This window comes from Saccoglossus kowalevskii, chromosome 7 (genome assembly GCF_978046115.1).
Source record: "Saccoglossus kowalevskii chromosome 7, keSacKowa6.1, whole genome shotgun sequence".
Lineage (NCBI taxonomy): Eukaryota > Metazoa > Hemichordata > Enteropneusta > Harrimaniidae > Saccoglossus > Saccoglossus kowalevskii.
In genome coordinates this window covers 6,991,840-7,006,755 of record NC_140647.1, presented here as the reverse complement: position 1 = coordinate 7,006,755, position 14,916 = coordinate 6,991,840, and the positions used below count along the sequence as shown (strand labels likewise).

General features: G+C 34.9%; 1 protein-coding gene across 1 annotated transcript in view; it reads left to right on the top strand.

Annotated features, from left to right (window-relative positions):
• LOC102809292 (uncharacterized) overlaps positions 1-14,916 on the top strand; it is a 35,504-nt gene that overhangs the window by 17,696 nt on the left and 2,892 nt on the right. Inside the window, exons 2-3 of the mRNA XM_006825720.2 lie at positions 9,138-9,268; positions 14,412-14,524. Coding sequence (XP_006825783.2) covers positions 9,138-9,268; positions 14,412-14,524 — 244 coding nt within the window. The remainder of the gene's footprint in view (positions 1-9,137; positions 9,269-14,411; positions 14,525-14,916) is intronic.

Here is a 14,916-nt window from a genome sequence, read left to right as displayed (position 1 = left end):
TGCCATGCAACTGAACTCAAACCATTCTCCTTCTGTACCATGCAATCGAACTCAAACCATTCATTTAGTGTACCATGCAATTGAACTCAAACCATTCTCCTTCTGTACCATGCAATCGAACTCTAACCATTCTCCTTCTGTACCATGCAATTGAACTCAAACCATTCTCCTTCTGTGCTATGCCATAGAACACAGCCAATTCTCCTTCTGTTCCATGCAATGCAGCTCAAACCATTCTTCTTCTGTACCATGCAATTGAACTCAAACCATTCTTTTTCTGTTCCATGCAATGCAGCTTAAACCATTCTCCTTCTGTTCCATGCAATGCAGCTCAAACCATACTCCTTCTGTACCATGCAATTGAACTCAGATCATTCTCCTTCTGTTCCATGCAATGCACCTAAAAATATTCTTCTTCTGTACCAAGCAATGTAGCTCAAACAATTCTCCTTTTGTACCATGCAATCAAACTCAAACCATTCTCCTTCTGTACCATGCAACCGAACTCAAACCATTCTTCTTCTGTGCCATGCAACTGAACTCAAACCATTCTCCTTCTGTACCATGCAATCGAACTCAAACCATTCATTTAGTGTACCATGCAATTGAACTCAAACCATTCTCCTTCTGTACCATGCAATCGAACTCAAACCATTCTCCTTCTGTTCCATGCAATCGAATTCAAACCATTCTTCCTTTGTTCCATGCAATCAAACTCAAACCATTCTCCTTCTGTACCATGCAACCGAACTCAAACCATTCTTCTTCTGTGCCATGCAACTGAACTCAAACCATTCTCCTTCTGTACCATGCAATCGAACTCAAACCATTCATTTAGTGTACCATGCAATTGAACTCAAACCATTCTCCTTCTGTACCATGCAATCGAACTCTAACCATTCTCCTTCTGTACCATGCAATTGAACTCAAACCATTCTCCTTCTGTGCTATGCCATAGAACACAGCCAATTCTCCTTCTGTTCCATGCAATGCAGCTCAAACCATTCTTCTTCTGTACCATGCAATTGAACTCAAACCATTCTTTTTCTGTTCCATGCAATGCAGCTTAAACCATTCTCCTTCTGTTCCATGCAATGCAGCTCAAACCATACTCCATGCAATTGAACTCAGATCATTCTCCTTCTGTTCCATGCAATGCACCTAAAAATATTCTTCTTCTGTACCAAGCAATGTAGCTCAAGCAATCCTTCTTTTGTACCATGCAATCAAACTCAAACCATCCTTCTTCTGTTCCATGCAATGCAGCTCAAACCATTCTCATTCTGTTCCATGCAATGCAGCTCAAACCATACTTCTTCTGTACCATGCAATTGAACTCAAACCATTCTCCTTCTGTGCTATGCCATAGAACACAACCAATTCTCTCTCTGTTCCATGCAATGCAGCTCAAACCATTCTTCTTCTGTACCATGCAATTGGACTCAAACCATTCTTCTTCTGTTCCATGCAATGCAGCTCAAAATATTCTCTTTCTGTACCAAGCAATGTAGCTCAAACAATTCCCTTTCTGTACCATGCAATCGAACTCAAACCATTCTTCTGTGCTATGCCATAGAACACAACCAATTCTCCTTCTGTTCCATGCAATCGAACCCAAACCATTCTCGCTCTGTTCCATGCAATCAAACTCAAACCATTCTCCTTCTGTATAATGCAATTGAGGTCAAATAAATCTTCTTCTGTACCATGCAATCGAACTCAAACCATCTCCTTCTGTACCATGCAATCGAACTCAAAACATTCTCCTTCTGTACCGTTCAATTGAACTCAAACCATTCTCTTTCTGTTCCATGCAATGCAGGTCAATCAATTCTTCTTCTGTACCATGCAATCGAACACAGACCATTTTTCGTCTGTAGCATGCACCTCAAACGAATCCTCTCCTGCATCATGCAATGGAGCTCAAACAAATCATTCGTCTGTAACATACAATCGGAAGGAACAGTCATAATGATATATGATACAGAATGTTGTAATTGAAAACATGCAAATTCGCTCATTAGTGATTCAGTTCGTGATACAAAATGCATACTCAATATACCATTTATGCGAGTGCTCGATGAAGCAAAACGTTTTGCTAAAGAATATTTAGATAACGTGGAATGAGGATTACATACAGGCTTTTCCTGTTTGCAGGGAAATTAGATGCATTGAAGCAGTCAAGCGAGCCTGATTTCAGATCTATAACTAATGGAGTCTGTTTAATGTTTATGAATTTTAAATCACCTCCACTGAGTTAATAACAGTGTATGATAATCTGCTTCCAGATAACCTTGATTGCCACGTCATCACAATGAATTAATCACCAATGTTATTGTAGAAAGTATGATTGTAGTTAAGCATGTTGAAGTGGTTTTCTAATTCCAAGGCGACACAATGATGTACCCAACAAAAGCAAACAGTACAACCTCTGCAATACAACTACACCAGACTACCTTGAGTGAAGTCCAATCATACAAATATATTTAATTAATCACATGAGGCAACTTACGAGGATTTATGATAAGTACATGTGGAAATATACAGTGGCATATATGTGTTACGTACTGTATTTACAGTAACAGAATAGTATGTTGGATTGTCACGTGGCAATATTCAACAAATCATGTATAGACAATGAAATCATTCTAATTGAGCAACTTACTCGGCATTGATACAACATTATTAATGTTAGGTAATCGCTGATAGTTTTTCGTTTTTCACAAATTATATATGTTCATTTTATGAACACGCGTCTAATGTATCACATTAAGATTAAATGCTGCCAATTAAATTAATTGGAATCTAACTGACGCTTCTTTAACTTATATCTGTATACACACGTTGTGTCACATTTGTTTACTGATACATGTCACATTTGTTTACTGATACATGTCACATTTGTTTACTGATACATGCCAGTGATCCATAGTGAGTCTCGATAAAGAATTCTTAGTTTTCAAGTCACGTTTATTTGCTTGAAGGTGAATGATTTAGGAAATAAATCTAATGATCCTATTCTGTGTGTATTCGTTATATTCCTAGCGTTAACTTAATATGACCTTTGAGCTTTAAAATGGTTTATTACCATCAGATTATCTGGTGATCTATTGCATAGAAACTTTCTTCTTTTACGTCAAGTATGTGTGCAGTGTTATTACTTGCATTGATTTTGCCAGTCGAGTGTGTTATCAGCCTACAATGCTGTATTGCACGCCATTGTGGGTGAATTTATTCAAATCGTTTTGTGTTTCATACGTTGCATATAATCTACTATCATTGTGCATGTATGGGTATAACGCGCTGAATACTCTATCCATACAACCCGTAAGTAATTTGCGTTCGTGAAGATGGCCTAATTTACATATCTGGATGTTGATTGAATGGTCATTACTTCCACCAGACCCTTCACATGTGCATTGAGTGATACATTGTTTATCAGTATTCATTAGCGTACTTTATGTATTTACAAACTAGTAATAACAAAACGAGCTATCAAATCAACTATGATGTATGTACTAAGTTACTACATTACATAACACTAACAATAACACATCGTTTAAGACTTTGGTTTATCACATCTATTATCGAAAATTTAATCTCAAATTTCGGATTAAGTTACAAATAATTAATTTCGGAATTTAGGAAGCCCGGACATTATTAAGAAATGCAAACGTATGGTTTTGGATATACAGGACCATCATATCTATTGATTTCATTGGTTTTATCCGTATTGTAAAGTATTTATCATGATTTTGGGCAATAATTTTTTTTACTAGTCAGGATTTAGTATTTTGTTCTTCTTTTATTTATTAATTTCGGTCTTATATGTCCCTCACGATGTCATGTATGTTAGCGTCTACATAGCGTTGCCTGCACACAGGGGCAAGCGGGATACAGGATGTTAACACTAATAAGTTAATAAAAACAAAATACGTGTCAGGTAAGAGACAATGTGACATACAACTATCCCGTTGTAAAAATAATTAAAAAAAAAAAACTATACTGTATTTTTGACGATATTGTGATTTTTCTTTAACTGTATTATTAGGTTTGTTTTATTACAATGTTCAATTTAGTTGGTAAAAACTCTTTTTTCTTATATCACTTTATTTTATATGTCGATGTCCGATTTGTAAGTGCGGAATGGTGGACGAGAAAGAGATAATTGAAATACCTACAGTAAAAAAAATGTAGATAGTAAATACAGTTGTTGCTCATTTCAGGGTTATATTTTCAGGGACTAATATAACATTCTGTTTATATTAAACAGGTTTTGAACTTGGTTCTCGGGGCTATTGTCTAGTGGGCATGCGCTGGCCACTGCCAACTAGCGATTACAGACTCATTGTCTAATGATCATTGTCACTGTGCACGTTGTGGTAGAATGGGCTCCAGACCACTGGTCTACTGATGATTTGCTGGTAAAATGAGTCCCGTTGCCACTGTCTACTGTGTACGTGAAGCGTTTGTATATATATGCGACGTACATCGTGCAAAAAGAAAGAAGTCACAGTTAAGCCATATTCTAATTTGAAAAAAAAAGAAAATTATTAGGAGAGAACAAAACTTTGTCATGCAGATGGTTTTGTTCCATTCCATTTGAAGCAATTGCAATGATCATGAATTAATCCTCGGCGACTGACTGCTGTACCATTTGTAAAGTTTCAGCAACTGAATTTTCTCAACCATTCAAAGTATAGAGATTCGTATTGTCACAGCGTTAACATTGAAACGTGTAGTTTTTATCTGTGATCAAAATGTTTAATTTTCTGGTCACTGACATACGTAAATGGCATCCTGCATTTGTGAAGCGAAAATAACTTAACCAAATGTAGATCTCTAATCAAAAGTCGTACAGAAAATGTACACTAAAAAACCATTAACACAAAATTTGCAAAATATTCTACTGTAAATTTTCGCTACTTTCGCTGAAAGAATGATTTAGTCAGTGTAATCAGAGAAAATAAATTCCATACAAAACACCCTTTTCAGCGAAAATTTATTCCAGCTAAAATAAAGCATTTTACAGTATATGAACAAATACACTTCAGCGCATGTTAGAGAAAGATATATGGACTCCATGATAACATGAAGTGACGTCAGGAATTTCGAAAAGTGTGAGCACATCCTGATTTACATACATCCACCATGCATCATTTTGAGTCGTAATTAATTGCTTCCTTCTGTGTGAGAAACCGGATGTCTACATCAGACAAATGACATTTACGCTATCTGAGATCATTCATCTTTAACTTTAACTTTTTGTACTTAACTACAAGCTCAATATATCTGCAAACAATATTTAATGTTAAGGCCAGTCATTCTTGTCAAAACCCTCGGTTTAATAGTTTGGACGAAGGAAGACAATGTTTGCGTATTTACTACAGGCTCTGACATAACTAATAAGTTGAGAAATTTATACCCCATATGGAGGAGAGGGGGATGTTTCTGCAAAGATTTGGAAAATTGCTGATATTAAAATTAAAATCTGATAGAAAGCTGACCTTTAGAATCAAATTCAAGGAACAGATCTAAGTATGAGGCAGAATGAGCAAAAGCAGTCTTCTTAATTTCAAGTTTAACTGAATATAAACTTTAAATATCGATGGAAAGGATTTGGCTTTTCGTACTTTTTTAAAACTTTATGCAAATAGGAAATCAGCCAGCAAGCTTTAAGGTAGTACAATTTGTTTCCATTGGAATACCGAAAATATATCCTCCTAACTCGGCTACTATGCTGTTTATAAAAATTCTAGCATCTTCAGTGTGAAAAGATTTTTCATCAGTCGTCTTTTTAACAAAGTAACTAGAATGATATTCAACTATGATGTATCAAGAAGACCACGTGTCGTTCTGTTTTACGGTCCAATGAGATGTAGGCTGTGAGGAAGACCACGTGTCGTTCTGTTTTACGATCCAATGAGATGTAGGCTGTGAGGAAGACCACGTGTCGTTCTGTTTTACGATCCAATGAGATGTAGGCTGTGAGGAAGACCACGTGTCGTTCTGTTTTACGATCTAATGAGATGTAGGCTGCGAGGAAGACCACGTGTCGTTCTGTTTTACGATGCAATGAGATGTAGGCTGCGAGGAAGACCACGTGTCGTTCTGTGTTAACTCATAATTTTCGTTACCAAGTATATTTTGAATGTGTCGGTGCCTTTGTGTATTAACGATGACGTCAAATTACTTAACGACGGACCCCAATGTTTCTATATGAGTACATGAAAAAATTCAGTCTCAGTAGTTGCCTTGTGAGCATGAAATCTAATTTGAGAATTAGCATAAACTATCAAATCCTCGGGCTACACTTCCAATTTGTCATTCTAACTATGTTTGTTCAATTAAGTGATTTGTTCAGCTATCGCAGGGCATATCACGTTTGGCGACTAGTAAATATTTACACATAGTAACTATATATAATATCGATTGTGGCTAATGAACCGAAATCCGGGAGCGTTTCCTGTAAACACTGTGGAAAACTAATGCATAGGTATGATAATCATCAATTTATGATAATCATCAAACACAACCCGGTTCTCAGAATCCGGATTGAAAACATATTATATGAATCTATTGATAAGCTGTCTATTCCACTCCCGGCGTCTCTGGGAAAGATAAAAATAGATTATGACAAGTAAATATCGCTGAATAATTTAATAATCATTTTAATCTCATAAAAATATGTGTGTTCTCAAAGCAAGCTAAACAATAGAAGAATCATAGTTATTTGCACTCGACTCATTCAATGTACATGAAATAACAAAGAAAGACGTACTTGATGTTTTTTGTCAATGAAACTGCTTTAGTTAGGGAACAGATTGATAAATGGCAAAATTTTAACATTTTGCATATCGTACAAACGTCGTTGACCATGTAGCGAAAATAATTGTGCATAATATATAATACCTTTTCTGTACCCCATTAAGAAGCATTTCCTAGCGTGCCTCATATGCACTTAATTACAATGAGAGATTGTAAAATGTCAATCTGAAAATAATATATGCAGACTAATGCCTGATATATTTGCCAATGCATATCATGTAAGTACGTACATGTCTTGAACACACTCAATACCCATACACTCTATTGACATTTGTACGAATATCTGGTAGCACAAATACGAATTTGTAATTAAAATTAATGGGTGATCAATTAAAATGGTAGAAATACACTTAGAAGGTGCACGGATTATTTGCTTTTAAATCTAAAACTAAAAAGAACAAAATTAATTGCTGTATGTATGGTGTCGGTAGGTCTTGATACAAAAATGAGGAGCAAACATGGTTTGCATGGAAGGCATCCTTAATTCTACAAACCACCATTCTGGTGACCAAACGAAAATTAGTCGGATTACAATACAAATACGAAATTCCAGTCGCAACCAAATGATAAATGCAAATCGGTCAGTTATTTTTTTTCATTAGGAATGCATTAACTCATTTATAATGTGATATTAAATCAGCACGAACAAATACCGGCTGGAATTGGACAACAAATGTCTCCAACGTTAGTCTTTTGTGACATAGCATACATTTGCCTATAGCCTAGCTACGTGCCAACTCGCTCTTTTTACCACAGGTAATTCTTACTGGAATCACGATTTGCTTCATGATAAAGCAATACTATCACGATTCAACGAACGAAGTATTACTTGAACTTTTCACAGAAATCATCCGTCCGTGCATTGTATGTGAAAACGTATTTGCAGATGCATCATTAATACAAATTAAAACAATCTTTGAAATATCTTTAAACAATAGAATATACCGTATATTGATTTCATTTTGCATTTAATGTAATAAATCAATTTTAAAATCAAATTGTGCATATTAAGGGAGAAGCATCTTGAAATGGGTAATGTCAACATCTACGGACTAAATAGTCCCATCCAGCCTATGGACTATTTAGGGTGTGTGTGGGTGGGTGGTATTTTAGTCCCGTCCATACTATGGATTATTTATGGTGCGGGGTAGTTTTAGTCCCATCCAGCCTATGTACTATGTAGGTTGTGGGAGTATTACTTTAGTCCTGTCCAGCCTATGGATTATTTAGGGTGTGGACGGGTTGTATTAGTACCGTCCAGGCTATGAACTATTTCGTACATATTACCTGTAATTTGACAACCACGTTCTGCTAAAAGAATTTTAAAAAATCAGGAAATAAACTTTTGTGTAACGCTGCGTAATGTTGTTTACTAACATTGATAATAACGCCGTGCATATTAAATGTCACCTGTTACTGAACTCATGACGTGTGCAGGATATGTACATACACAAAATAGAAATACAAGTGACATAACAAAGTGCAGTTTATGTCTGCCTACAATGATGACGTATGTGGGCTTTTTTTCAAATTATCTAATAGATAAGCGCAAGACGTCGACAATATTCATTGTTGTTATTATGATACATACAATAGTGTTCTGTACCACTTTATCAATAATTAATAGTCTGATGTATTGTTACATTGAAACAATGTACGTGTGGTATCTTTCATATGTGAATAAAATTAAACAGTGTTTGTTCATAATCTGGTGCTTGAGTTCTATCGACATGCTGCCGATTGTCACACTGATGAAGTATTTGCATTTGAAGAAGTTGGAACACCATGAAACATCATTTGGTGACCCGCGGAATACTTGTAGCGAAATGTGGCATAAACACTAACGATGACATGTTTATGTCCAGGGCTTTATTTTTGAAAAAAAGTGTATTTAATTTTTAAAACGAATTTAATTACTTTCAAAAAAAATAAACCACTATTGAAAAGGTGTTTCGTTTAAACTATTTTAAACTATAGCAGTTTGTTTTATATTGAAAAAAAACATGAACATGCTTCCTGATTAACAATGTACCGCTTTATGTCGTGTTTCCAGTGTTACATTCTAATCACACCTCTCTGAGTTCTACAATACATTAGGGCAGCATCGCATTAATAATAGAAGAAATATTGATTAGCGCTGTCGGTCTGTTTTTTGTTGAATGCAAACATCACCTGAGTCTATGTTGTTTCTACATATTTCATCCATTATTGACGTATTTCTGATTGTAAGCCATGACCTTTGATCCCGGAAGTCGTTCTAAGTTTGTAATAATTATACCAATAGTGCCACGTCTCTTTAATATTTTCAGAACTATCAGAGTTCGATCAGAAGAGGAATTAAATGATGTTGCACACATGTTATTGGACAAACCATTTCTGACTGATATTAGATGGGAAAAAGTGGAAGTCTGTTTTCCTGCCAGAGTTTACACAGCTGAGGGTAGGTACACATATGACTAGATTAACGTTAGAATGTGGCTGAGTCTATACGGATTTATTCGCAGTTCTCCCATTGGACTAAAATAAACAAGCTGGAAGTGATATAGTTTTTCAAGTGCGAACGGCATATAATGTCATGTCGAAAGTCGAACAGTTGCAGTTATTAAAGTGTCATTGTAGCTATATTAAACGCTGTTCAAGAATGTTACGTAATAAACCGTACGTGAATAAAAACAGATGTTTATAGAGATTTGCTATAAATATAAAAACGGCATTGCACTTGAACCGTTTGCTGTAAAATACTTTACTGGAATTATTTTTTGCTAAAAAGATTTTTCACTGAAAATAGCGAAGATAACGGAAATAAATACCAAGCGAAAAGAAAGTATTTTACAGTATTTCATGCTGACGTCACACAGGGATTTCGTGGCTAGATTACGCGTGAAGTGTGTACAGCTTGTTTGACAACTTATGTACAATTACAGTAACACATGATATTTCATCTTCTTCCTACTGTTTCACAAATATTTACAGTTTGCATTTCTATAGTTCTGTACAACCCAAACGTCTATAAAAATGGTTAATTATAGATTAACATTGGTGTATTAATGTTTTGTTCAACGAATAGGGTTCTTGTATTAGTCAGATTTAAACGGGTTCTGTAATGTGAGCCATTTGATATAAGTGGAGTAAATCAAAGCTAGAGTCTGACAGCATGATAAATAACGCAAACACAACTATCACTAATACTAAGAATAATAGCCTAACTCTACACAGCTTATCGGTTGTGTGAGTTTCCCATAGGGAAATTAAAGAAACTATTCAATCATGCAATCATGGCAGGTCACACCGAGGGGATTACACAGTTTTTAAATTCTCGACACATTGACAAGATTCTCTAAAAATTCAGATAAGCATAATTTACTACACATTCCCATCAATAAAGGGAGGTGAAAACACAGCGGGAGTAGCCCACTTATATCCAATTAGAATAAGGCTAGGATATATAATTCATAGCAAAATGTATTAATTAACATCAGCTCTGAAATATTTCAGGTTTATACTAAAATAAAATAGTTAGAATCTTCTTCAATGTAAATGATTTAGTATACAAATGTATTTGTTTTTGAACGACGCCATTTAAATAAACAACATCTCATTCTCATACATGAAATCACGTACATACCAGTTATGTTCATATTTGCAATTACATACATGACCGTTATGCTCATATAAATCACATACATAACAGTTATGTTCATGCATGAAATCACATACATAACAGTTATGTTCATGCATGAAATCACATACAAAACAGTTATGTTCATGCATGAAATCACATACATAACAGTTATGTTCATACATGGAATCACATACATAACAGTTATGTTCATACATGGAATCACATACATAACAATTATGTTCATGCATGAAATCACATACATAACAGTTATGTTCATGCATGGAATCACATACAAAAGTGTGCGCATACTCACAATATTAATATACCTCATGAGCAAAGAAACACTTTATATATATATAGTTTTTTTTCAAATGTTGGAATTAGAATATAGAATGTTTGATTGAATGTAACCTGTAATGGTGGTTATAATCCCTTGGTTAGCATAATACTTTATCACATTGATGGATACCGCTCTCGTTACTTTCCATTGCATATGGTGATCAATGTGATTATAATTCGATGCAGCTATAGTCTTTAAGTTTTTTTTTATATTTATATTTTTAATTTATATATTTTTTTATTGTTATTTTTGATTATTTATGAATATTTTTTTTGGTTTTACTTGCCGTTATTAAGTTTTTTATATATCGTATTTCGGTCGTCGTGACTGCAGCTTACTCAATGTAATAGGAAATCTCGTGCACTGAGACTTGTTTTTTATGAGATTTGAACACAAACATTGTAAAATGCTTCTGAGCCATGTTGAGACAATCAGTTTACAACATTATTTAAATTTATAAATGCATTTGAATGTCAATCACCCACCTCATTTATTTGTGTTTTGTGATAATCTTGGGGAAAATTCATAGCAGGTTTTTGTGTGAAAGCTTGGTTTCCGCGAATTTGAGTGTAAACCAATCGTACCGTAATTATATCCTGATATGTCATTGTTGTAATACATGTATGCGGTGTCCTCTTTTATCAAATACTTTTTTGAGGCACTAGACGGGGTTTCGAATTTGGAAAGGAAATAACTGTGCATTGTTATGTCCATTAGAAATGTATGTACTAGTACGAGTTGTTTGGCGCAAATGTCATTTGTGTTGCTTTTTTCCCGTGATGCAGTGTGTTGAACAATGAATACGTCATTATATTGAGAATCGGTCAGAGGAACATATGTGCTGATTTTTCACTATACTTACTATTCTATCATCTTACAGACTACTTATAACAAGTACTAAATAATGAGAATTGCCCATACCTGCAGTTGCATGTAATTATTCCCAAAGATTATTTATTATTTGATAATAACTCGCAATATATAATGTTCTTGGTTGAAGAAAATAAACAAATAATATTGTACCGAAACACCAGGCGGACAGATGTCTCCGGCATTGTTGGCAACAAGGTCGGCACGTTGATATCCTGAGAGTTTTGAATTACAGCTAAGCGAAACGATTTAAATACGAAACGTAGAATTGTTGGTTTAGCAATTTGAAATACAATGTGTCAACATTGAAGTCATTTGATCATTTGGATCTTTCTTGAACGTTTGGAAATGATTGTAGACACGGACAGTGATAAGAAGATTGCACGGTGTCACATCTTGTTTCCTAGCAACCATGCAAATTGTATTGCACTAGTACACTCTTTGCAATGTTATTACCTCGGGGCAGAAGGTTGCCGTGTTTTAGATTGAAGTATGTGATAGCGATTTCACTAAGACGGTAAGATCAGTCTCTTATCCTTTACCTTGGTGCTAGTAAAGTTAATACTGCATAGATGAGAGGCCATATCGCATTAGGCTCGACATGACAAACCCTTCCTCATTACTAGAAGACTGTGTGGCGCGTATACGGAATAGAACAACTACTAGGACATGGAATAAAAAAATAATATCCAATAATACCCACTGTTACCTCAATTTAATGATAAAGCACTTTTACGGATTACGTGATATAAATGCTCAGTCTCAGAGTCAAGGTCAATTAATCGTGTTTTAGGCCCGGATCACGCGAACTGCCATTACTGAAATGAAAAACGCAACCTTTGGAAATGCGCGTTTTTAATTTTACACTTACATCCGGTAGTGACACTATAATTAAAGACAACAACTCGCTATGGTATGATACACCATTATCTGACGTAATTGCTGACGTAATTGCTGCATATTAACCGTCAGAGGATTACTCAATTGGCTCCTAAATGATGTGACGTTAATTTTGTTATCGTATAAGCATGTTAAATTTTATGTGCTACGAAAATTGAGAATTATAACTGAAAACGTAGTCTGAACGAATTGACATTTATACAAAGGCGGCGTTCATCGTAGAATAAAGCATTCCATGACTGAAGGCTTGGGCAAAGCAATCTCCCACGGTATAATACACAAGCCCAAACCCAATTAGGTGGTTTCTCGCCGAATAAAACCCCCAGTTATATTGATGATATAACATAATAATAACAAGTCATTAGGTCAATGACAAAGCCCCACATACATCTGTTTTTGTATCTGTGTATGTTAAGTGTCTTTTGGAGTTCAAAATTGTCATTTTTATCCACAAAATCTAAAAAATATTTGCTGCGTCATAACTCTGAAACGCTTTGACCGTTTTTTCACGAAATTTACTACTAAGGTGTATCAATAGACCATACAGTTGTGCGTACATTTTGTTTTTGATTCTGAGCATGGTAAGGGTGACTTTGGGGTCAAACAGTGTCATTTTACTCTGTTTTTTTTTAAAGTAAATATGTATGAATTATATGTAAAGTTTGAATGAAAATAAAGCCCGTTATGTTGCCATGTAGTCCCAAACATGAATTACGATAATTAAGTTTCTGTAACAAACTTAATGTCAGCACTTGCAATTTGAACATGAAAAATAGGAGAGACTGCAGTGGCATTCAATGTCCGCAACTGTCGTCTGACACAAAAATATTTTTAAAATGTTGGAAATTATTCAATGCATTTGTATCTGTATTTGTTTTCGCCCTCACCATGCATCAACGCAAATACCTGATTGATCGGATATTCATCCAGTGATGTCCAAGCATCTGGAGCCTCATCTGGACATCTGGACATCTGGAGCCTCATCCACTTTCAGATATATGTTATCTAGCGTGAAATGCGCCTGAGTTATTAGCAGCTGGCCTGTTTCCTGTTTATTGAAAACACATTCAGCTCACGAAAAATATATTATGAGCATTTTGGGGGTTTCATATGAATTGTGACTCTTGTATGTTTTTTTCAGTAAAATAGTTCAAAGCTAACATTCACAAATTATTGACTTTTAACAATGACTATGTCACAAGAATTGTATATAACACTGTTAATGAACTGATAAGACAAATAACCGATAACAATGTGTGCCGTCAAAACGTCACAAATAACATTGAGTCAAAGAAAGAGGTGGGTTTGTCAAATACTAATCACTAGCCTATGTATTTTTAACTTTATGATGTGTCTTTCGAGCATTCTAGGATATGTTACCTAAGAAAATGTCAACCTAGTCCCCAAGCAACTGCGTGTCGATTGCCTCTCATGACATTTAGCTTTCTCATCAATGTTTTAAAAAGACGAGTTAAACAAATGCCGCGATCTCATCACGTGTTTAATGGTGTTAGTAAGGCTAGGCAATTAATGACTATACGTTTGCTGTGCCATATATATAAAACAATACTGTGTTACTTTGATTTCACCTACAATTTAACTTTTGACAGCGGTCATTATTCCTAAACGTGCTTGGTAATAACAGGCAAGAATTAGTAGATCGGATACTTTCATCTGATTCATCATATACAATGAAAACCTCATTAGCTCTGTAATAAAACCAGCTGGATACATGGTTAGTTTTAAAGGTGTATGCTTGGTGAATAGCAATTAGTTTAGTAGGCACAGTAATGCCATGGTACATTAACCAATCTAAGTATTTCAATATGATTCGTCTTTGCTCGTTTCCAGGAAATGCGTTTGTTTACGTCAACACTTTACACAGAACCATTCGTGATCAAATAAATGAGGGACTCGATGAAGCCAAAAGACTCATGCGAGATGACAAGAAATTCTTCCTTCAGGTAAGAGCAATATTGTGATTTATTTATTTATTCAGCCATTTCAAATTCCAGAATCTATATAAATGCAGTTTAAAACACAGTATTATAAACAAATTGGCATGGCAGAACAAGAGAAAGACATAGTTTACGACTAAAACATGAATTCTGGGTTCAATTTATCCTGCCTTCTCGGTTTGTTTATAAAACAAATCGTTTGCTTGCCATGTTGATATGCTACAATTATACAAACTATAATCCGTTGACAATTACAAATTAGAAAGAAATAGCATGTCAAAATAGTAAGCTAAAAAGACAGATTAAATTTGTTACACATATTAATATACCTTTAAAGTCAGTAAAAACTAGTTTTTTGTGAACATATCATCATATTTTATGATTACGATAGAGAATTT